The sequence below is a fragment of the Dermacentor albipictus genome, chromosome 1 (assembly GCF_038994185.2).
Source record: "Dermacentor albipictus isolate Rhodes 1998 colony chromosome 1, USDA_Dalb.pri_finalv2, whole genome shotgun sequence".
In the NCBI taxonomy this organism is placed as follows: Eukaryota; Metazoa; Arthropoda; class Arachnida; order Ixodida; family Ixodidae; genus Dermacentor; species Dermacentor albipictus.
The window spans coordinates 255469045-255494946 of record NC_091821.1 but is presented as its reverse complement, the minus strand read 5'-3'; the positions used below and the strand labels follow the sequence as shown (position 1 = coordinate 255494946).

The window sequence follows — 25902 nt, the reverse complement described above, 5'->3', positions numbered from 1 at the left end:
CTAAGCATGTCGGTGGTAATGTAAGTCGTGATTGGATGGTCTTGAGCCATTATAGAAGTTGCTGGTGTTGAGGCGCTCCGCAGAAAGTCGAGGCAAGCGCGTAGTGGCTGTGCTTGCACGGTCTGAAGTTCTCGAAGATTCGATTTTCATGTTTTAGGAAGCACGGGAGAGCTATAGCGTAGGAATCAGATAAAAAGTGCTCGGTACAACTGTAGCATGGAGCCCACTGACGATCCCCATGTTTTGCCAACGATGAATTTGAAGACGTGAACAACAGATTTGAGCTTTTTCTTCAAGTGGGCGACGTGAGGGCTCCAAGAGAGGTCTCGGTCAACAGTGGCACTCAAAAACCGATGATTTCTTTTGTAGGAGATGGGCTGTCCATTGATGTATACTGGATAACCAGACATCGCTTTTCGTGTAAAAGCGACTAGCGCACATTTTTCTGCCGAGATGGTTAGGCTTTGTGCGCAAAGATAGCCAGATGCCTGTGTTTCTGCTTTCTGTAGCCTTGCACGAACCTGCAGGCGAGTGACCGTTGAGGCCCAGATGCAGATGTCGTCGGCGTAGATTGAGACACTCAGTGTTTCCAGTAGGGATTCAGCCAGCCCATGAAGCACGAGGTTGAAAAGAATAGGGCTTAGAACACCGCCTTGGGGAACGCCTCGGCACGTGTAGTGGTCGGTAGTTGGAACATCTTCCGTACATACAAACAAGGACCTTTGTGTAAGTAGTTTCGGATCAATCGAAATACTCGCCATCCTGATTTAATTGTCAAAAGTGCGTCTAGGATGGCTTTATGGGAAAGCTTGTCGTACGCACCTTTCACGTCAAGAAAGAGTGCTACTGATAATCACTTCCAATATTTTGCTGTTCTACAGATGACACTAGATTGATGACACTGTCAATCGATGAATGGCCTCGTCGAAATCCCGCCATAGAGTCAGGGTAAATTTTGTGGCGTTCTATGTACCATTCGAGAAGAATGAGGATCATACGTTCCATAAGCTTCCAGACGCAGCAAGCGAGTGCTATAGGCTGATGTGATGCCAGTTCCACCGGTGACTTTCCTGCTTTTAGCAGCGGTATCAGTCGGCTGCGTTTCCATTCCTCTGGAACGACGCCATCTTGCCATGAACTATTAACAAGGTTGAGAAGTTCTCGTCGCGCTTCTCGACCTAGGTGGCACACAGCACTATATGTTACTCTATCGGGCCCTGGTGAAGACGAACACCTACAGAGCCTCATAGCAGCTTCTAACTCTTCCTTAGAGAATGGAGCGTCCATACTTGTATGTCGAGGACCGGGGATGTCGCCTAAAACCATGTCAGGGACTGAAACTGGTCCGCCGGCGACTTTCGCACAAAATTCCTCTGCAACGCCTATCTCACGGTGGTTTTGATAGAGAGCAAGTGAATTAAAGGGGTGTCGTTGCTGGGGGCATGAGCGAAGACCCCATAAAGTGCGCCACACACGGGACAGTGGCTTGCGAGGGTCCAGTGACTCGCAAAAGCATTTCCATCTTTGATCCGCTAGCTTATACATTCGGCGCTTTAGCTTCTTTTTCATGCGCCGAGCTACTCTGAGGTCAAGAATTGACTTCGTGCGCCTGTACCTCCTTTCAGCTTGGCGACGTAGTGCACAAAGCTTTTCCAATTCAATGTCATGCTCTGTATGCTTCGATGAAAGTGTGAAGCAACGTGTACAATCTTGCATTGCGTATGCAGTGATGTCTTCTAACCTGCATACGGTATGTTTCTTGCATGTGTCTTCTACAAGATCTTCAAAAATTGACCAGTCAATTTGGCGAGATACAACCGATGATGAGGTTTCTAGTCCGTCGATTCTCACATAGGTCGGAATATGATCACTTCTATGGGTTTCCATATCAGTGAACCACTGCACGCTCGAAGTCAGGCACCGTGACACCAGTGTCGAGTCAAGGCAGCTGCTGTACGTAGTTCCTCGCATAAATGTCGGGCTCCCGTCATTTAGAAGACATAGGTTGTGGCCTAATACAAAGGATATGAGTGACCTGCCCTTTGCTTCCCCATATCTCGTGGTGAGCGTTGAACTCCCCTGTTATTATCCAAGGACCGGGAGTGGCAGCCATAATATCTTTTAGTCTTTTACAATCAAACTGACCCGTTGGGGAAAGGTAGACGCCAATAACTGTAAAAGACAGCATCTGCTTTTTCACAATTATGTATGTATGTATGTATGTATGTATGTATGTATGTATGTATGTATGTATGTATGTATGTATGTATATGTATGTATGTATGTATGTATGTATGTATGTATGTATGTATGTATGTATGTATGTATGTATGTATGTATGTATTTAGTTAGTTAGTTAGTTAGTTAGTTAGTTAGTTAGTTAGTTAGTTAGTTAGTTATACATACTGCAGCGCAATTTGCGCTATAGCTGGAGTGGATTGAAAAAGGTACAGAAAATGCATTGGAGTATGCAGCGGTAAACACAAGTGAACACTTTTACAAAAGAGCACTGATGAAAGGAAAATACACAAGAAGTTATACAAATGCTGCCGGGCATGGGTGAGCACGATTATGCATCTAGCGTGGCGGTCGCAAAAATTTTGGATGAGCATGCGCGAATGGACCCAGGCAATGAATTCCAGTCTTCGATTGAGCGGGGAAAAAAGCTGAATTTGAACATGTTAGTACGTGCGTAGTAGGGTATCAAGTTTAGGTCATGATGTCTTCTCGTTGATGATCCTGGCGCGAAGTTAATGTAATTATCGTTTGAGAGCCTAACTAAAGAATTGACAATGCAATGCAAGAATTTTAATGATTCGACACGGCGACGAGAACAGAGCGTGTTTAGGTTCAAGAAAGAAAGTGTTGAAGAGGGCGAAAAGTCGCGGTCGTAACGATGACATATAAATCGCACAGCTTTTTTCTGTATAGCCTCTAGTTTATTAATCTCTAACTGCTTATGCGGGCTCCAAACTACAGATGCATAATCAAGAACAGGGCGGATTAGAGATTTATACATTAGTAACTTTGCGTCTTTAGGAGATCGGGTTAGCGATCGCCTCAAGTAACCTAATTTTTTAGTGCTTTACTGCATATGTAATCAATGTGTTTGGACCATGACATGTTATGCGTAAAAATGACACCAAGATACTTATACTCAGAAACCGTATCTACCGTACGGCCCTTGAACGAGTAACTAAAAAGGGAGGGGGAAGATTTGTTGCAGAAAGACATCATAACGGTTTTATTCAAATTAACCTTCATTTGCCAAGTGCTACACCAATCGCAAAACCTAGAAAACGACTCTTGAAGGCGATAATGATCATTAGAAGAGTTAATCACTTCATATAGAACGCAGTCATCAGCATAGAGAAGGATGTTAGAAGAGCAGTGAAGTGGCAAATCGTTTATATATAGTAAACAAAGAAGCGGCCCAAGGACGGAGCCTTGGGGCACACCTGATGTCACATTAACAGTAGCGGAGTCAGTCGAACTGTAAGAGACGAACTGGGAGCGAAATGAGAGAAAGCTTAAAATCCAGTTAACTAAATGAGGATTATTCAGTACAGCATTAAGTTTAGCGATAAGTTTAGAATGTAAAACGGTGTCAAATGCCTTCGAGAAATCTATAAAGATGGCATCAACCTGGTTGCCTACATCAAGGTTATATGAAATGTCATGCGTGAACTCAGCCAGCTGCGTCAACGTGCTAAAACCGCACCTAAACCCATGTTGCATGTTAGACAGTAAATTATTTGATTCCAGAAAGAGCGTGATGTGCTGGTTACCGTCATGTGGCGGTACGGGTTGGGCAAAATACGTAAGGTCCTTGCAAATGTAAACAAGGGGCGCTATAACGTAAAGCTATCCCAAACTTTTCTATTCCAATTCTGCAATGGGCCCTCCGCGATTAGCAAAAATTTTTTTCGGCCACCCCCACTTCGCCTGTCTGTCACGCGACGTCACGAAAACCGCGATAGCTCTCCATTCGATATGGGGTGTACACACGTGTACACACTTGTTATGCATGATTGAGCTGAACCAAATAAAAATAATTTCTCATTCGACGCCTTTTCGCCATTAGCCCTCTGCTATTGGTCAAAAGTTTTCGGTCTGCACCCACTTCACCTGCCTGTCATGCGACGCCACAAAACCGCGAAAACTCACCGCGTTAAAGATGCATTAATATGCCGAACAAAACTGATTTTTTCTAATAGCCCCAGGCTGCCCCGTTGCGGAAGGAATAAAAGATGGCTGCCGCCGATCGCCCAGACACTGGCGACGCGCACCTGCCGGAGAGGTTGGGTTTATTTGCGTATAATAAAACTTTTTGTGTGGCGGTGTAACGTTTTTGATCACTTTCGGCACGTTAACGACCTCGCTCTGCCAGCACTTTTTTACTGAAGAACCGCTTTAGCGGCATCCTTAACCATCCGTTGCACGCCGCCGCGATTTTCGACTAGCCACCACAACCTAAGTAAGGGAAAGAGGAATAATCGCAGACGCCGACACCTCCCTCTTCATCCGTTTATCTATTTTCAGTGCGCTGGCTCGGCACCATCGAAACCCTCTCCACTTGAGCGTGCTCCTCGCCTCCTGGCAGCCAATAACAAACGAAAAACCTCTCAATGTAAGCAATATTATTCATTTTGAAAGCAAAGTCACCTCGTATAAATTAGGAGAGCGTTTGATTGGGCTCTTCAGCAAATGCTGCAGGTCACCGGTGGATGCTTGCGCCGATGGTTACGTAAATCTGACGTCAGGAGATTGGAATAAAAACATAGGCCCTATAACGTAAAACTATTCCAATATGTTTGTATTCCAGTCTCCTGACGTCAAATTTGCGTAACCGCCGACGCAAGTACCGGGTGGTCACCCGCAAGATTGTCTCAACAGACCAATCAAGCGCTCTCCTCGTTCATAGGAGGCCACTTTTGTTTGCTTGAAAAACGAACAACATTACCTACACTGAGCGGCTTGTCTTATCAAATTGGAGGAGAGGGACTCTGTAGGGGAGAGGGATTCTATGAGGCCGAGCCACTGCACTGAAAATCGATAACCAGATGAAGAGGGTGTTGCCGGCGTCTGCGATTGGTCCGCATGCCCTTACAAAGCTTGCGGTGACTTGTCGAAAATCACGGCGGCATGCAACGGAATCTTAAGAATGACGCTAAAACGTGCCCTCAGCAAAGAAGAGTTGCCAGATCGAGGTCGCAAAAGTGCCGAAAGTGCTCGAATACGTTACGCGGCCACTCAGAAAGTTTTATTACACGCAAACAAACCCATATTCTCCGGCAGGTGCGAGTAGCCAGTGCCTGAGCGATCGGCGTGGTAGCCATCTTTTATTCCTTTCGGAACCGGGCAGCCTGCGGCTATTCAGAAGAAAATTCAGTTTTGTTCGGCATATTAATGCATCTTTAACGCGGACGTCACTTTGATGCGGTGAGTTTTTGCGGTTTTGTGACGTCGCGTGACAGGCAGGTGAAGTGGGTGCAGCCCAAAAATTCTGGACCAACAGCCGAGGGCTAATGGCGAAAAGACGTCGAATCAGAAATAACTATTTTTCTTTTGCTCGGTCAAATCATACATAATCAGTGTGTACACGTCATATCAGATGCGGAGCTATCGCGGTTTTCGTGACGCCGCGCGGCAGACAGGTGAAATGGGGGTGGTCCCAAAAAATTTTTGGCCAATCGCGGAGGGCTGATTGCAGAATTGGAATAGAAAAGTTTGGAATAGCTTTACGTTATAGCGCCCCATATTAGAATATTTTTACGTTACAGGGCCCCAGAACCTTACTACTTCGGGCACACGCAGCTGAAACGAAAGGTTCATATCCCGATAATCTTATGATGGCTGAAAAGTTCGGCTCACAGATGACCAGTAGGAAAATGGTTTTCAAACATGAACTGCCGGAAATCCGCAATACGTGACATCACGTCTCTCGCATTCCATTGCAATATGGAGGTGCATATTCGTAGCATAGTGGAGATGTACTATAGCGCAGACGTATACCGAAATACCAGACGACGTATTTGACAACAGCAGCGCTGGCAGCAACTTCTTCCTAAACGATGCGAATGGCGTCGCATTAGAAGCGTTGTTATGATGCGTTGCTCCTCGAAAAAGATGCATAAAGATTTCTTGAGGTGGAAGTCGCTACCAACACTCTTATTCCAGCAGATAAGCAACATGTAGTCGGCTGCTATTACAACAATGGCTTTTCGTCGCGCTTTGGATAAACAGTGTCGCAAAATGTCGTTACCTGGGCTGTTCCTTGCGTATACGTCTACCGGTTTGCCAATAACTTCCACGCTAGCACGTCTCCACTATATGAAAGGTCTCTGTTTTGACGCAGACACAACGGATGGAATGCTCAGTCAAGTACAGTGTCGATCACACTTGTCTAGAGTGGCCCGAGGGCTGCTCCGCACTGCGCCTGCGACGCCTAGTGACAAGCACCGGGTTCGAGATGTGTTGGCCGATAGCGCCACGCGCGTGGACGCTGCGGCATTCGCGGGCGGCCAAGATACAGGCCTGCGTGATTTGCGGGTCGCGAGCACCGGCTTTTTATCACTGGACGAGCACTGCCAGCTGTGCTGCGAGCGTGACACGGCTAGAATGCTGCGGCCTGTATCTTGGCTGCCCGCGAATGCCGCAGCGTCCACGCGCGTGGCGCTATCGGCCAACACATCTCGAACCCAGGGCTTGTCGCTAGGCGTCGCAGGAGCAGTGCGGAGCAGCCTTCGGGCCACTCTAGACAAGTGTGATCGACACTGTACTTACATAGGCAGCGTTGTGTACGTATAGTGAGCCAGTCTTATTGGACATCTGCTCATTGGAGCCAAGCAAAATTATTGCGTAACTGCTTTGGCGCGCGTATACCCGCGCGCCAAGCAACAGCTACCGGCCCTCAGAATGGCGCACGTGTAGAGCTATGGAACTCCTTACCGTTCTTGACGACCATGGTCATGCAGACATCGTACGCCTGGTCAGTGGGGCAAGACTTGAGGTAGCCATCGTGGCAGTCCTCGTTGTTGGCTACACGGCACTGGTAGCAGCGGAATGATGGCACCCCCGATGCTCGCGACCCTGAAAGAATAAACGCACAACGTGTTCATTGCCCTGTACGTACGTTCCCCTGTACGTAGGAGACTTCATATACTCCGTGCGCTGTCGCACGTCCAAATAGAGCACTGAAGCCTTCGTCACACAATTTCTGGACTCAGTTTTAGCACGTTTTCCAGGATTTACAACATCGCATACAACGTTAGGGCTAAATCGAGAGTTATGCTTTTAGGGTTGAAGGGAGAACCATCACTGAAATGCTTGCATTTCTAGACGAGTGCAGAGGTCTACAACTTCCAAGCATGTCATTTGTGCGCTTTATTCAAACAAAGTGCACTGTGCTCCAATTAGGATAGTACATGGCATCCAGAGGGTCTCACAACAAGCGCATGTTTCTTTCTGTACGAGTGTTATAGCACGTTTACTATATCTTCGAGATTGTTGATGATATTACCCAGCTTATCTTTCAGTGCATACATCTTGCTTTGTCCGATGCCAACTTTCCTTCTCACTGATTTCAATCTGCGTCCATTTTTTTACTGCTTGTTCAGTCTTTCTCACGTTATAATTTCGAATATCCCTTATTTTCTCCTCGTAGATCAGTGTTCACAGTTCCGCGTATTCTATCTGATCTCTTGAGTTGCACACTTTCATTTTTTGCCGTTTCTTTATTAGGTCATTCGTTACTTGGGAGAGCTTATCTACTGGTTGCCTTGGTGGCTTACCTCCCACTTTAATTGCAGTTTATGAATCCAGCCTAGTTACGGTTTCATTAATTGCCTTTATGCCATCTTCATCTCTCTGTTCTAAGACTGCATATTTGTTTGCAAGTGCCAACTTGAATTGATCTGCTTTTATCCCTACTGCGTCTAGGTTGACCTTACAACTATTCTTCGCTGAACAACTCTCGAGAAGAGAAAACGAAGAGCGTAACGCATCCGTAAGCGCACCGAGGAAGAGTTGCTGTGCTTCGCTGACAATTGTCAGTGGTGATGACTCAACAAACAAACAAACAAACAAACAAACAAACAAACAAACAAACAAACAAAAGATATATAAATAAATGAGTAAATAAAGAAAGTCGCTGTTTCTCTCGAAAGGCAAAGCATTCGGAGGACGATACAAAAGAATTAAACAATTACACGAAGTAAGGTTTGTAGTTCTATGGGTCGTATAAGTTGCAGTAAGCGTTCGCCCGCTGACTATAGACAGGCATGGTGTCACGCGCGCACAGACCAACATGAACTGATCTCGCTCGATGACCGCGAGAACTCGGGCTGTCACAACGTTGGCGTGATATGAGGAGCGCCAGCAACGGGGAGCGCGCGTGCTTGTCTAAAAGCGAACGCTTTGTGCTGCTTCTCGCTTCACTATCATCAATTGTGCCGCGTCTGCGAAACTCAAATAACGCGACTTCCAACACTACGGGGACTTTATGCACACGCGTGCTGAAGCGCTTGCGTAGGCGTACATAAGAAGGCTCCCCCATAAAGGCGCGCATAAAGCCAACTGCAATCTCGGTTCCCCCTTAGTCCCAGCATCTGCCGCAGAAGACCTCATCCGACAAAGGGCGCGCGGGGTCTCGCATGCGTAGTGTCCCATGCGCGAGCGCTCAGCAGGGTGGATGCGCAGCCACGGCCGGGCTAGACGAGGAGACGCACGCTCTCTTTCCCTACAGCACGCGCTGCACCACGTGACTTCCAACACGGGGCGCGCGGAAAGAGAGCGCACATCAAGCCTCCATCCTTCCAGGCTCACCCTCACCCTTGCCCTCGCAGCCGTAGCATACGGCGCGAGCGAGAGTGATCATGAAAAGGAAGAGGCGCCATTTTCTGCAACCCTTTAGGGAGCATTGCTCGCGCGTACCCGCTGATTCTCCTCGCACTTGGACACTTCGACTTTATTGGCAGCATCACGGCGACGGCAGTGTTTCACCATGGACTGTCTGTGTACTGCTATCGCAGTAATAAGTCAAGTGCGACACGTCGCACGTGTACTACGTGCGCATACGTATGCTACGCATATGCGCTAGAACAAACGGAACATATGCGTTGCCGAACCCATTAGTTTTCTTCGTAGCCTGACCGCGCAGCCTGAAACTGATAGCGCGGAATTCACCGTTTCGTTACAGAACTGCCTGCCAAAATTTCTCGCGGACGACGGCAGTTGTGATCCTGTCGGCTTCCTTTTGCACAATTGACTTTCTCGTGCTCCGTGCACGCAGAAGCGACTCAGCCAGGGTGCACGAATGTATTCAGGAAGACAGGCTTCATTCAATCGCATGATTTAGGAGGGAAAGCTTTGCGTGACCCAATGAGGGCAGTGCCGGACGTGCACGTCTCGCACAGGTTTCAAGAAGGCCGCACTGGACGCGATGGTGTGAGGGTCGCCTTCTCTGCTCAACAAGCTTGGCGGTCTGCGTATAAGCGTGTACATGATGGCGCCGACCAAACCAGAGCTTGCTGCAAAAGATACGTCACGCAGTTTGAACCTGACCTGCGAGTCCGACGTAGATTCTGCTTTCTTGCGACTGTGTGCACAAACCGGCCAATTTTTCTTTTATTTCAAATACTGCTAACCCCAACCCCGGGGTCATAATGGAGTGCGTGGTACTTGCCGATGCCTCAACGATCGCTCGAGAGGGCACGCAAACAAATTCAAGTGTTATTCAGACAATAATCTGGCTCTACATAGTGACACTCGTTTATGTACGACATTTCTCGCGCAGACGCTTGTAATTAGAAGCTACTGGGAACAGTGCGCTCACTAAATATTTGAGGTGCTTTGGATTGGACATCATGGACCTGCTTGTGTCGGCGTTGCCGTCTGTTTCTGAATTTTTACTTCCTGTGGCGGGTTTCGCTGTTTTTCGCCGGCATCTTGTTTTCTAACATTTTAACGCGTGTGCTGCTGTAAACTTTTAGTTTTGACGATCTCCGTTTTCTCGCCCCATTAATTGTTGGATTTGTTGTTGCTGCTGTTGTTGTTGTTTTTACGACGTACCTCAGGTTTTTCTTCAAAGGCCCTCTTGTTTCGGTCAGAAAGGCCTCGAAAGTTGAATTGATCACCTCCGCCCGGCTTCCGCCTGGCGAGCTATACGGAATCAGCTACGCCATATTCGGGGGAGGCTCACCTTCGGGTCGGGACTGCCGCCTCTGAATGCGAAATTAACGTATTGATGCGTCATGCTTTATTATCAATATCTCGGAGCACAAATACTTTGTTGCATTGCTTTAGTATTTTCTTTTCATGTCTGTATGTATATATATACGTGCATACGAAAATATTTATGCATTCTGCCCCTTCTGCTTGGGCCCCCATTTGGGCCTGCAGTATTGTATAAAAAATTAAAAAATAATAAAAAAGTTCATTAAGTCGAGAGTATGACGGAAGCCCGTCTGATCGGGATGATGCGTATACTCCAAGGAAGAGGTCCGGAAACCGGCCAAAATGGTTTAAAATAGATATTTACGTTTCGGTAAATATGATTGTGAACATTTCGGTAAATGATAGTGAACAAGGCTCCCGTAGGGGAGCCGAAACGTAAATATCTATTTTAAACCATTTTGGTCGGTGTCCGGACCTATTCCTTTAATTACTTTACAAGTGCAAACAAAACGAAGTTGTCCTCGAATGCGAGCTTCTTCATGTTTCTGATATAAACATACAATAATAATGAAATTCAAAAAGTATGCTAAAATTTTTGTTAGTCATGCCCATACCTACTGCACTACGCCTAAAGCGCATAAACCACGTGTGCAAGTAGCATTTGCGCAGCTAGCATAGCCTTTTTATTAAAATTACTCATAGTTTAACTTTGAGAGCCCCATATATGAAACAGGCAATACAATTTGACAAAGTGCATGTGCAATCCAAGCAACTGTTTAAATACCAGCAGTTGGGACATAATGAAATTTATTGGAAGCCAGCGCTCATTGTCTCTATGCTTATATGCCTCTTGCTTGGACCCGTCTTTAGCGCTCTTCCATGCAAAGATGCTACTTTGTAGAAAACGAAGAACTGCGTAGTCAGGTAGCGCGTGCCAAATCGTTCCTGGAGTATTATTATCGATTTGTATACAAGGTCCATTATGAAAGTAATGCGCATAATTTTATTATGACGCGACTACACATGGCAGCGCAGTAAAATCGGTCGGGAAATGTGGCGAGGGTTCTGCCCTAGACATGTCCACATTTGTGGTACATGGGATAATAACCGAAGATCTGCAAATGCGCAAGGTCTGCACGAAGCTTGTGCCGAAAGTGTTGACGGAAGATCAGACAGAACTTCGGCTTTTGCGCTGTCAAGAATTGTTGGATTTGATTCAAAATGAGCCAGACTTTCTTAACTCTGTCTTTACAGGAGACGAATCCTGGATGTTCGAGTACGACCCAGAATCGAAAAGGAAGAGCAGCGAGTGGCCCCCTAAATCATCCCCCGCCCCAAAAAAGTGCGAATGAGCAAGCCTCGCATCAAAACGATGCTCATTGTCTTCTTTGACGCCCGACGAATCGTCAATTTTGAGTTTGTACGGCAGGGAGAAACTCAACTCAGCCTTTTACCTTAAGGGGCCCAAAAGATTGAAACGCCGTGTCGAGCATGAGGGCTGACATCAAAGACACGGTCAAGCTCCACCATGACAGCGCCCCTGCCACACGTCATTTATCGTTACCAACTTCCTGGCCCGGAGCAACAGCTCGGTGGTCCCCCATCCCCCTTACGGTCCCGGCTTGGCTCCATGCGACTTTTTTTTTTCCCCGACTGAAGAAAGCACTGAAAGGAAAGCCTTGGGAGACCGTGGAAAACATTCAAAAGCATGTTACAGCGTTCCTGAGAGACATTCATGCAGTCGTGGACTTTCAGGGTGCCTTCCAGGCGCGGCAAGCATGTCTCCGCAAGTGTATTGATGCAGGGGGAGAGTATTTTGAAGAATTTTAACCATTTGTACAAGTCCGGTCAATAAATCTATTTTTCCTAGAAAATGCGCATTACTTTCATAATGGACTCTGTAGGCAACAATTAATATATCTGAACAGTGATGCAATGATACACTGCGAGCAGGTTCAGTGAGAACACAAAAGATGCTTCCGTGCGTTCCTTAAACGTATGGCGCACGCTGTTCACAAAATGAACAAAAACTGCCTGCTTTGGAACAGGCGAGCAGCGATGAAGTGTTTTCGTACATTATTCGGCACCGTCACAGCACCGCGCGAACTCCGGTCGCCTTTGCCGTATACTTTCAAAGAGCATTGCAATCATTATGCAAGGATTGCGCATAGAAATATTCCAAACACAACAGTTTTACTTTATAAAAAAATTACACAGATCCAACGCACTCGTTGAAATCTATGTGAAGCTTCGCTGCACACAGAGTCCCAAGTTTGATTTCGTGAAACGACAACTTCTCTGCGTATACGTCGAGAGTAATGCTTTGCGGCGTTCGATTCTCGCCGGGTCACATCTTTAAGTACTTCATTTTGCCCCACACCACGGTTTATCGCCAGTTAGAATGTGCTTCGGTCCCACGACACGCACCCTCCACCAAACTCTCCCTCATAATGCACGCGTATATGCGCGAGTGTTCTCGGTGATCACTTCACCTACCAGGCGAGGAAATGACGACGAACGTCAAAGCCTGGGAAAGAGGCAATAAATAAATAAATTTAATACATGCAAGTCTACATGCCCCTTGTGTCACAGTGGCACATCCATTCTGAGCAATTGGCCAGGAACGGGTGCATACCCAGTAACCAAAGCTGTCTACTAGATCAATATTGGCGAGGACAGAAGAAAGAACATAACACATGCGCTGACTTGAGTGAGTGAGTGAGTGAGTGAGTGAGTGAGTGAATAAACTTTATTGTAGGTCCGGCGAGGACGCGAACTCGTCGCGCACCCGGCTAGTCCCACGTCGGGACCGGCAGGTCTAGCCCACCGGCCCGGTCGCGGGCACGCCGGACGGCCAGGATTTACTTTTCTAGAGCGGGGCTACGCAAAAGCGAGTCCCACGCCTCCTTGATGAACTTGGGGTATGTCGACCCGCACTCCCAGAGCATGTGAGGTAGAGTGGAGGTCTGGCCGCAGGACGGGCAGGCGTCGTCGCGATACACGTCGGGGTAAGCCTCGTGGAGAGCGGACAGACACGGATATGTGCTGGTTTGTAGGAGCCTAAGCGAAACTGCTTGCGCCCTATTCAACTTGGGGTGAGGGGGTGGAAAGACCCTTCTGGACATGTAGAAATATTTAATAATCTCGTTGTGAGTAGCGGGAGCGTCCCTGTTACCGTAGAGAGGAGGGGATCGTCAGTGCTCCTTATAGAGGAAGCGCGGTCGGTGAGGTCACGCGCAGCCTCTTGGGCAGACTCATTGAGGTTCGGGGGAGCACCCTCGACCGATCCTACGTGAGCGGGAAACCAGTGAATTCAATGGTTTGTGAGAGCATGTGGACTCGAGCCGCTAAGAAGACGAACAGCTTCCTTGGCGATGCAACCCTTTTGAAAAGCCCTAACTGCCGTTTTGGAATCACTATAGATTTCGTACCCACGACCGTTTAGCAGGGCGAGGGCGATGGCGACTTGCTCGGCGACTCCGGGGTCTGAAGTGCGAATCGAGGCGCTATTGGAAATGTTTCCGCTCGAGTCGACCACAACGACGGCAAAGGTATTCCCGTCACTGTACTCCGCAGCTGACTTCAACTAAGCTTTATTTGCGAAACCGCCATAACTATATTCTCTAGACATGAGCAAAAAGTAAAAAAAAAAACATTCGTACTATGTCACACATCTCATGAGCCCCTGTCGCAACACAGCCAGGTATTTGATTTCGTTTTTGGTGAGGGCAATAAATGGCATGTTGATGCATAGGTCACCCAGCCGCAGTGTCTTGTCAGCCTCTATGATTTCACGTGTAAGCTGTTCACAGTGTTTGGAGATTATGACGCACCCAGGTGCACAAGGACAGTCTCTGCAGTGATGCTCCCTCAATCGCTCATTTATATATCTGCACGTTTGGCCAACGCCCTTCTTTCCGCAAGTCAGGGGAATCATATAAACCAATGAACGATTGAGGGAGCATTTTTACAATGTTCACACAGCGCGCAAGGTCCCCTTGGCATTCACTGCAGAGACTGCCGTTGTGTGCCTGAATTTGAAAAACACGTCATAATCTCTAAACACCATAAACAGCTTACCCGTGAAATCATAGAGGCTGACAAGATATAGCAGCTGGGTGACCTTTGCATCAGCACGCCATCTATTGCCCTCACCAAGAACAAAATCAAGTATCTGTCTAGGATGCGATAGGGGTTCATGAGATGGGGGACATCACACAAATGTTTTTTCAAGCGAAGCTTGTATTGCCGCACTCATGCCGGCGTCGGTGTTGGTGTAGCCGTACGAAGAAACGCAAGCCGTGCGACAATAAAAATGGCTTGTCGGGTTGTGGATTCGAATCACCGACCTCCGGGTTGCGAGACCACCACGCTAACCGATTCAGCTGCTATCGGTTCATCATATATGCGCCCTTTAAAGCGAGGTTTTATATGCACGAAGAAGCAGACGTAGCGCGAGGCGCGAGCCAATCACAGGCGTCTGCTCCCTCCAGAAGAGGGAAAGGGTGTGAGTGTGTTCCTTCGCCTCGGCGCCCGTCGTTTCGCGACAGTTCAGGCCCGGCAGGCGGGTGGGAAGGCCGCGTTTGATTCGTTCTGCCGAAGAGCAGGCTGCATTGAAGGAACGGCCGCGGGAGCGGGCCGCGCGTCGTGCGTTCGGCCGAAGAACACGCAGCGTTTGATGAACGCCGCCGGGAACTCGCTCGAGAAAGGGTTCGTCGTCGACCTGCGGACCTCGCCGCGAGGGAACGAGAAGCCGAAGCGTTACGACAACGAAGAGCCGCGGATCACGAGCTTCGCTTGCACCCCTCTTCACAGTAGTGGAAGGGCGGTCAATTTTTTTAAAACTCTTTGCTCATGTCTAAATATACCGGGTGTCCCAGTGAACTTGGACCAAGATTTAAAGAAGGAAACCCAAGAGCCCTAGCGAAATTGTACCGACTGCATAGCAGCCGTAGTCGTGTGTACATACAGGTAGTATTCTTTTCATCGCGAGGTAACAATTAATTGCATTTAATTAGTTAACATTTAATTATTGCTTGAATCGCAACCAAATCAATTAAAAAGTTGTAGGGCACCTCAAAGTACCACCGAATCAAGCGGCGAGCGAGCGCATACGTATCTATTTGGTATTTTGGATGTTTCACGCGCTTTTGTTCTTTCTCGAAAAAACCAACGAGGCAAAGCTGAGCACGAAACAAGTGTTTGATTCGGATGTTATTTGAGGTGCCCTACAACTCTGTAATTGATATGTTTGCGATTCAAGCAATAATTCAACGTTCATTAATTAAAAGCAACTAATCAATACTTCGTGAAGAAAAAAATACTGTCTGTAAGTAACACGACTACGGCTGCTTTGCAGTCGCTACGATTTCTCTAGAGCTCTTGTTTCTTTCTTTTTTTAAATCTTGGTCCAAGTTAACACTCGTATAGTCCTGGTGGTTGCGCAAACAATGCTTAGTTGAAGTCAGCGCCTGTCTTGTGTTCTTTCTTCTGTCCTCGTCTTTGCGCTTTGCAGACATGTCGATATTGGATTACCAACCGGCCCAAGCTTCCACATTCACATTACCAACCAGATCAGATAGAATACAGTAGCAAGTTGTCTATCCGGCCACATACCCAGCAGTGGCTCATGTCTATTTGGCAAGCCAACAGCGAGCACATACTCCGTGGCCCGAGTTGTCTATATATATACGCGGCGAGAAAAGGATGCCAAACCCGGGGAAAGGGCAAAGAAAGAAAATAAAGAGCCTCGCTTTAAAACATCGTTGCGTACGTTATACATACTTTGGTACATGCGTATCGAAAAATAAGGTGATGAAGCAACGTCACGAAAGCTCGCTCGTTCATCGTACTGCACTAGCGCAAGCGCGCTTTAACGAGCTGGATCCGCGTTCTCTTGGGCGTTAAAGTTAAGGAAACGCGATTTCGGCATACTGTACCACCTCCCTGATTAAGTAGTACCGTCGGTTCAGCGCTGTGTTCATCACTATGGCATTGCTGCCTGCTACTTCGGCCAGTTACGTGGATCACGGTGTGTACTATACCACACGCGTAGGCACTGGGGGAACAACGTATGCGTAACTGGCCCTATATCTTTTTCACATAAGGCGTGTGCGAGACCGCGGCGTAGGGTATCGGTCGCAGCACCGTTCACTTCTGCGGGCAAGCAGATTGACTCTGTTATCGGACGTATACCTGCGGAAAAAGGAAGCAAAACGTTGGACCGCCCTTTTCATAACCCCGAATACCTCAATTTGGCCGAGTGCAGCGCGTTGCACAGATGGGAGCGGCCGGCGCGCGTATGGCAGACCACCCGGAAACGATAAAGGCCGTGCGTTACGGCATAAACATGAATCTCGTGGAACGCCTGGTGGCGGCCTTGTTCCTTCTTCGGGAACTGAAAGCGCAACAGCTCGCGAAAGGTAGTGGAAAATATGCGGACGTATCGAGCATATCTGCGCCGAGCTCTTATATAAAAAGGAACACGCAACAGTGAGAAGAAATGATGGAAAAACGCACATGCACATATAGGCCGCCCCTATGAGTGAAGATCGGAAAATGTGTGTTGGATCGAAATACTACAGGGGTGGGGAGGGTGGTGGGGAGGGGTAGGGGCTCTCATGCCCTTTCAAGCCGTTACCAAACTTCCTTCTAACTTGGCCAGGGGAAGACCCATATGTCTACTACTCATTCAATAACATATATTTATTAATACAATTCACCCATTGCATTTATCCCACGAAGGGAATGTTGTCCTGGGGTGAAGACACTTTAATACTGGGATATCTACAGACACAATAAAATGCTAGAATTCGGTGCTGCAGCTTGCAAATGACGTGGTGTACACGCACTGTCTGTGCGTCGCGTTTTGTGCTACCGCCATGCCCCGCAGCTTCATATTTGTCACGTGACCAGGCTGCTGCTTGGGCTTGACTACTGGGCGCAGTGATAATCATCAGCATTCGGAGTGTGTGTGCGCGCACACACACACACGTGTGCGATGCCTTAGTGCATGCAGGTATGACATGCCATTGTGTGGCAAAGCAGAACTCTTGTTTGACCAACAGGAATGAAAAGGGGCGCAAAAACGAGGACGAAAGAACACACAATAAGGCGAGCGTAGTACATCCTGTTATTACGCGCTCTTTTGTCTTTCTACAGCACTTGTTAGCTTATTGTATACCTCTTCGGGAGCTAACGTTTAGAGACCACACAAGGTCCGTCTAAATAGGTCGTGAAGCTTGGGACGAAAAGCGTGCCGAAACCTATCGCCAAAGATATCAGTTAGTGGTGCATGATTGAAGCGCGACTAGGTGAGGGGGGGACAAAAAGTTAAACTAAAAAACCTATGTGAAAAAAAAGAAAATGTTTGAAAGTTCTTAATCATAATACTGTCGTGCGAGTAAATATTCCGTTTCAGCTATTTTTGCTGTACTAATACAACAAATGTTCATTTTTTTCTATTTCAAAATTGATTAGCTCATTCTTAGTGACCCGTACCAGCCAGTGATTCTGGCACAAAACTTGGAAAGACTGTGCAAACAAGCTATTATGTCGTGCGGAATGGCGTTGCTTGCTTCAACGCGGCGGGTTCATCCGAGTTTGTTTTTTTTTATATTTCCTTCCATGTTTGTTCAAAGTGTGGCCTGCTCTTCACTTGAAATTTTTCGTGACCTAGCGCACGGCATTGATTGGCGAAAGGTGTGAAAACAGGTTTTTCATCGTGCAAGTTCACGCTGCGGCACCCGACGCGCTTGTCTCGTCGCGACGATGAATGCGGAACGCTCCGCGAGAAGACGTCGCGCTATATTTGTTTACTCTCCGTAAGACAGGCTCTGGGTGTCTGACGGGCAGCAAAATTAGTAAGTCGAATGTGTTCTAAATGATAATGTGAGACAATGTGTTCTAAATGATAATGTGGGACAATGTTGTATGATAACTGTTGCACATGAATACATGGTGTCGCAAGTAATTACGAATGATTCTGTGAAAAAGATCTGCATATGTTACTATAAATTACGACTGTCTGCTGGCCATAGGTCTTTTCATCCTTTGAAACATGTTTCGTTTGCTCAGTTATAATGGTTGCCTTATTCTATACGAATAAAAGTGAAGTTGCTTTTGAAACTTCTATGGCAGTGTCATTTATGTCCATCCTATTCGCTCACTTTCCTAAGGAATCTACTGGCGCAATTGCCGTCAATAACAGCCTAATTATGTTCACATTAAGACATACGCCCCTCCTATAGTTAAAGGACGCGCTGGCGTTTCAGCTGAGGCGAGTCGCAAGCTCGCCTCAGCCTCAAAAGAAAACTGCTGACGTAGTGGCCGAATTGCCGGACGCTAAAGAAATTCAAACATTTGCGCCAAGCAGCATACGCCACTGCCATTGCCGGTTTTGAAGTCACTTTTTTTATTTTTTGCTTGCTGTTAGTTGTCCCCACGATACGTAGATGACGACGATCGCAACAAGCTGCCGTTCTCTTGACATGTGGGCTTCTATATGCAAGCTTCGCTGCCAGTTTACATATACCTTTGACTACACTCGTCACTGGCACAAAAAGCGATTCATGCACCACTACACTACTTGAAGTGCACCGGTTTAAGAGACCGCTTAGTGTCCCCTGTCTATCATCCCACGTGCACTCAGTGCTCGCTCTCTCCCTCTTTCTATTCGCCTTTTTCCCTTACCCCCAGTGCACGGTAGCAAACCGGGCGCTGGTCTGGTTGACCTCCCTGCCTTTCCTCACACACGCACACACACACACGCACACACACACACACACGCACACACACATGCGCACACACACACACACACATGCACACACACACGCACACACACAGTCTTTAGGCAACATACGCGTGACTTACGACGCATGCGTAAAGCAACCGCTAAAGGTAGATTCACTGCGGATGGTACATGATGTAGTTCACAGCCCATAAATCAGGACATCTGGAAGAGCGCGGCCGACTACTGCCTCGCGGCGCGATTCGTTCCCGCTGAGTCGCGTCATTCTGCCTGTTGACTGAATGGGCGATACTGCCCGTCGCATTAATCCACCTTAAGTATCCGCCGCTGTGGCTGTGTCTATGACGCTGCGTTGCTAAGGACGATATGCGGCCATTTTGATTCCCGACCGTATCGGCCAGATTCTGATGGGGGCAGAATGCAAAAACGCTTGCGTACCGTGCTTTGGGTGTACGTTAGAAGGCCCCAGATGGTCGAAATTAATACAGATCCCTTCACAATACGGCGTCCCTCATAGTCCACGGTGCTAATTCGGGACGTTAAACTCCAGAATTTAACCAACCTTGACATAGAGAGAGAGAGAGAGAGAGAGATAACAGCAGGGATGTTAACTAAACTTTGCCCAGTTTTTTGTCCTACAAGTGAGGAGGGAGATGGGGGAGTGAGAAAAAAGAAGGAGTTCAGATCAATCAGACGCCCCAGACAAGGCGCAGGGTCACTCAAGTCTTTCGCCTGCAACTAAGTGCTGTAGAAGAGTGCGCATGGCTTTCTGGGCTAATGAGATGTGAAGCCAGGCTCACAATACCTTTGTTTCGGCAATAGCCTGATCGCCCAGTCTACTCAAGGCACGCTGACATTGTTTGTCGAAGCGGGAAAAGAGGCAGAGAAGATGATCGATACTCTTTTCACATCTGCACAAAGAGCACGTGGGTGAGTCAGTCATTACAATGAAAAACCTGTACTAATCGGTGAAGGCTTCTTCGGCCCACCGCCGAAGCAGCATTACTGTGTCATAATGTGAGTTCTGGTGATAACAGTAATGATAGGTCGAGGCTGTATAAGCGATGGTTGGAGTTCCGTGGAGTACGCCAATGATTTAAGGTGATGTTACGCTCAAGATGGTGAAGCTTTCTTGCAGCGTCATCTGTTGATAGTGGCATATAAGGAGTGTCAGCGCCTCAATGTGGACACATCGGGCATCATCGTCGGCAATGTGCTGCCAACAATGCCACAATGCCCCGGCAGCCATTGAACAATTATGTCATGTCCTCCATCTGCAGCACACCGGCAAATTTCGTTGATTTGAAACTAATTGGTCCTAATTTTCACGGTGTAATCTTCGCATGCTCTGAAGGGCGGCCTTAGAATCGCAGAATAATGGCTATTTCTAAGATGCTTAATTATTTCCTAATATATTCCACAGCGGCGCGAAGTTCGGCGCTTTATTTCCGATCTCATGGATGTCTTGATGGGGAATGTTTTGAACTTTATGACGACTGATCGAGCTGGGACAACAAAGGCTCCCGAGTCCGAACCACCCGTGTAACCATGCATTTCGTGAGCGTATGAAGGATGTATGAGAGCGCCAGTAAGTGTCGGTAAATTGGAAGCAGGCCCGTCCGCGTGAGCCGGCATTTCGCGTCGCGCAATTTACTTAGTCATCTTACAGATAGCATTCGAGCGCATACTTGACAGTCGCGTATACTACACAGTAGAGTCTTTACGATTTGACTGTTTTAAGCATTTTTTGCGGCACCGAATGAAATAAAGCGGTATAAAACCGGGACAACGAGTCTTGTGTTAAAGAAGCACTGTATAAGACCCACACCGCGGCAGGCAACGTACGATCTTTGTCAAAGGTTCCGAGAATGGAAGTTCAGCATTGTCCTTCATTCGCCGCCTGGCGGTAAACTCAGTCGTGTGTGCTGTGGCTCCACAACTTTTGGCAAAGGCTGTACGCTTATGACAAATCCCACTGAGGTGGTGGAAAGGCTTGCTGGAGTCACATATGTTTGTTTCCGGGAAGCGATGGGGCTTTGACGAAAAAAAACGTTTCGGAAGCGATGTGCCGTATATACACACTGGGGAAAGAAAAATGTACGATGTCAAGGAGATGCGATGCGGATGAATAAAAACGGAATAAATGCCTAAGAAACAGCGTGTGGCGAAATATCAAACCTTGTCCTCATGGAAAAAGAATTCGTCTTCACCTCTACGTCTTTTTCGACTGCCCTAATGCCCTAATGCCCAAATGTTCGACTGCCCTAATACCACAGTGCAAGCGTATAGCGTTAATAGAGACACTGGTTTATTACTTTGAAAAGCGACCGGACGAGTGGGGAGCTTTTTTGCCACGGATAGCTTAGGATCATTAGCAAACTTCCGCGCCTCCTTTAGAGAACAAAATCCGGGGCAGATACAGAGCACCATACACTTCATCGGCACCTTTTGGCGCAAACTCTGTGGTCTTCACAGATTGTATCCAACTTTGCAACTCTGTCTTCCATCAGGGTTGCCACGAGCGGAAGCAACACTTCTGTGCCGCCTATGGCTCAGCGTGGCATTCACGAACTCCTATTCCTTCCACATTGGAATGGCCGACAGCCCTGCTTGTGACACCTGCGGTTGCTAAGAGACGATCGCGCACCTCCTCTGTGACTGTCCACGTTACAATGTGCCAAGAAAAGCGTTTGTGACCGCGCTCGAAAAACTGGACAATCGCTCTTTCGCAGAAGAGAAAGTTCTAGGACACTGGTCCAGACGAGTTTCGGCACTCAAGGCTTTCAGGGCTTTGCTAAAGATTTTAACGGCCTGTGAATTGTGCGACCGCCTTTGACTATTGTTGCGCGTAATATCGCGTTACTGCATGAATTTTTCTTTTTTTTTCTCTCTTCCTTCTCCTTTTATTCCCTTTACCCCTTTCCCCAGCACAGGGTAGCCAGCCGGTACTTACACTGGCTAACCTCCCTGTCTTTCCTTCCCTTTTTTCTATCTCTCTTGGCGCTGAGAGCTATCTTGAACACTAGTGGTCCGTGAGCTCCGCGGCGCGGGTTTTGCGTCGCCTCTAGAAATGGCGCCACGCTGCGTGGCGTCTCCTTCAGGCGCTTCTGCCCGGCGCGGTGGCTTAGCGGCTATGGTGTTGCGCTGCTAAACATGAGGTCGCGGGACCAAATCCCGCCCGCGACGGCCGCATTTCGATGGAGGCGAAATGCAAAAACGCCCGTGATCCCATGCACTGGTGGTACGTTAAAGATTCCCTGGTGGTCAAAATTAATCCGGAGTCCCCCACTATGGCGTGCCTCGTAATAGAATCGTGGTTTTGGCACGTCAATTTCAACATTCAATTCATTCTCCTTCTACCTGGGCAGTGCACTGTCTCCCTGGCGCCTTTCGTTGCCTGTCGTGCGTACTCCAGCAGGTTTTCTTCCTCTAGCTGGGCATCGTCCACATGGACCAGTACACAGTATGGCGTGGTTGCGGTGTGGTGTGGTTTGGTGCGTTGTGGTGTGGTGGGGTGTGCCGTTGCAAACATGCACTGCACTCATTTTAAGACCGTGGCTGGTATGATCTTCAACCAATCTGCATAGCCCGTTGCCATTTCATGCTTATATCTACTGTCGATTATGGAAGATCCGGCAATTTTTTTATTGAAGACCACGCTTTCCTTGTCGAGTTACCACCGCTTTTCCATATCGGGTATGTCTATTTCTAACCGTTTTCTAGCCTCTCTTGTGGACCGATCGCGAAGATATTGCAGTCTAAATACCACGTGATTTTTTTAGATGCACAAAATTTTAAAAAAATGCCATGACAGATAGCACAATTCTAATAGTTGAGCTAAATTACTCGATGAGGCAGCCATTACTTTTATGAGAAATCAATATACCTAATTGAACAAGTAATGTAGTTACGCTAATAACATTTTTAATTAATTACGTTACGGCACATATTTCAATCTACGAATTTTAGGTGGTGGGTGTGCAAATGCTTGTATCGACTTAGAACGAATTCTCAGGACTAGGCCTGCTTCAAAATATTAATTTTCAAGATGTCAGACGAAGTGCATTGGCATTCCAGTTACTTTTGGACTTCAATGCATAAAACAGCGTTTTATTGAAAAAAAGAAGTGAAACAACAGTGCACTATTGCCACAAGTTTGACGGCGCATATTTCGAAACCGGTGCCATCCTTATAATGCGCGATATGCCTTCCACACTCACTAGCTACAATTAGTAAATTGAAATACCTTGTGCCGCAAAGTAATTAATTAAGAAATAATTAGTGTAATTAGAGCAATGATCGCCTCTATGAGTAATTTAGCTCAAGGGTTAGAATTGTGCTATCTGCTCCAGGCAATTTTAAAAATTTGGTGCAGAAAAAAACAGTCGCAGTTCCGCCCAAAAGGCGAAGCATCTATTGCGATAGCAAATTAGACAGCTAGCTATACGAAGTAAGGATAGTAGTTTTATCGGTCGTATAAACTTGTAAACATAGGCATACTAGCTAAATTAACCAGCATCGTGTCACGCGCGCACACGCCAACATGAACACATCTCACTCGATGACCGCGGAAACTCGCTGTCAAAACGCTGCAGTGAGGAAACGCGGCAGCAGCAGCGAGCGAATTGACCTTCGTGCAGCCGTTCGCATCAACGCGAACTCAGTCGTGAAAACACAGCGCAGCGCGGACTCAGTACCCGTCGCAGATGGCTCTCAAGATACAGTTGCCCGGCCGGGGGCGCGCGGCCGGCCGGGCCACCCGAAGTAGAACACCCCCCCCCCCCACTCCCTACCCTCCCGCCGAAGCCTTGCGCGCGATGGAAGGCGGCGGGCTTCCTCTCCGCTTTCGTCCGTTGCGTGCGCGAGATTGAGCTGCGATCGCCGGCGTATACCTTCGCACGCTTTCACTCGCTCATACAGCATACGGCGCGCGGCGACGATATTATCAGCCTTGGACGTTATATGGAACCTCACGGCGACGGCAACGGCAGAAATGCGCCTGGAGTGTCCATATAATTTCTATCACAATAAAAAACACCCTCTATAAGTGCCACTGGGTCCACAGTGCTACATGTATCACTGGGTATGTGATGACATAGGGTATGGCCGCTGGGAATGTGACCACGATGACTATGATGATGGCAAAAAGTTGGAAGGTGACTCAATTCCTATAGTTGACGTCGTCCAACGTTGTCGCCCCAGCGCGGCTTTCCCAAATGCGTCATACGGTTCATAAACGCCATTCTCGCCCCCGACTCACGCAGGAAGGCATTCAAAGGGGTGATTAGGGCTAGTTGGTTAAGCATTGCAAAAATGGTTTTAGCGCTAGAAGACGCGGACAAAGAAAAGAAGATGCAGGAGACACGAAGCACGCTTCGTGTGTCCTGTAGCCTCCTTTCTTTGTACGCGTCTTGTGGAGCAGAAACCATTTCAGGAGGAGATTGTCTTTCATCGACTTCAACTAGACGTTGAATCGCCTTTCATCGTTTCATTCACAGCTTGCGGCTTCGCCTACCACCTGGGCTCTACCACCCTGAAAAAAAAAAAAAACATTACGGTGCCACATATGGTTGGGTGTAGGATTCACGCGTATTCATTCCACATCGGAATGACCAAAAGGGACGTATGCCATTCTTGCGGATGTGATGAAGCTATGCACATTCAGTACCACTGTCCACCCTGCGACGCTCAAAGATATGCTCCACGCACAAGCATCTGCCACTGCAGCCCCGTGGCCATGGCGTTCTGCTACTGAGCACGAGGTTTCCGGTTCGGTCTCGGTCGTGGCGGCCGTAGTCCGCTGGGGGCGGAATTCCCTTCATTGATTTTCCTGCACTGATCAAGATGGAAGCTGCACTTCTGGTAAAACTTCACTTGAGCCAGACAGCTGGTCCGCACTCAGCGCGGTGATCATGAAAGGTGAATGCCTTTTTGTAAACTTAGTGGCTTGGAAACCACAACGGAAAGGACCGCACTTCATGAGAGTTTTAAAAACTACGCGTTCTTTCTTGCTTTTCCACCTCACGCGCAATTGCACAGAAAGGGCGTTTTTAACGACCCTCTGTTCTCACGAGCTCTTATAGGGCCGGAAATTAAAACAGGAAGAAGGTGGGGGAATGGGGGGGGGGGACATGTAGGCGCTGGAAAGCGCCGACAGATATGAAAGTATCGGCAGCTAGAGTGCGCCGTCTAAGCGGCCGCGGCTGCGAGTAATGGCACAAAGCGGAGTCGTTAGCAGAGCGAATGGCGGCTCGTTGACACCGAAGGAGGTTCACAGAGTCGACGCGCCGAGTCACACGGACTTATAACCAGTGTGCTCACATGTGTAACGATTAAAGCTCAGGGGTCAAAGTGTCATGACTCTCTCGTGCCAATCAGCCATGTCTCAGCGTTGCCTATAGCAAAAACCAACAGGTTTGCGTGCACAGCGCGGTGACTCCGCGCGGATGTGGCTTTCTGCTGCTGATCATGAGATCACGGGTTCGACTCCCAACGGCGGCCGCATTTCGATGGGGGTCCTAACACAAGAAAGGTCACGTACCATTATTTGGGCCAACGTTAAAGAAGCTGTGGTCGAAATCAATCCATAGCCCGTGAATTGCTTCGGGACATTAAACTCTATCATTTTTAAAGCAAAGTTTCTTTTATTTTTCTTTGCTTCCACCCGGGATTTAGTGTGGGTCTGTCGCTGACCGGGTTCTCGCCAAGTCATTTGGTTTATGTCACGCTTCACCCGTGACAGCTAGTGATTTGAGATGACTGAAACGCGCAAATGCGTCTACTAAAGCGCGCGTTTAAGTTGTCTCGACTCGTGAACGTATACGCTTAAGAATCACAGCGCAACAGTAAGGCACATGTCTTTAGGTCACAATAAGTTTTATTCTAGGGACTTAGGTAACAGTTAACTTGGTAACTTGGTAACTTGGTTAGGTAACTCCCCATAAATGGACAATATTGTGCGATGCCAAATCAGCGCT

General features: G+C 47.8%; 1 protein-coding gene across 1 annotated transcript in view; it reads right to left on the bottom strand.

Moving 5' to 3' along the window:
• The window catches only part of LOC135901636 (uncharacterized), a 101892-nt gene that overhangs the window by 10420 nt on the left and 65570 nt on the right, over positions 1 to 25902 (bottom strand). The window contains exon 2 of the mRNA XM_065431493.1: positions 6952 to 7092. Within this exon, the coding sequence (XP_065287565.1) occupies positions 6952 to 7092 (141 nt within the window). The remainder of the gene's footprint in view (positions 1 to 6951; positions 7093 to 25902) is intronic.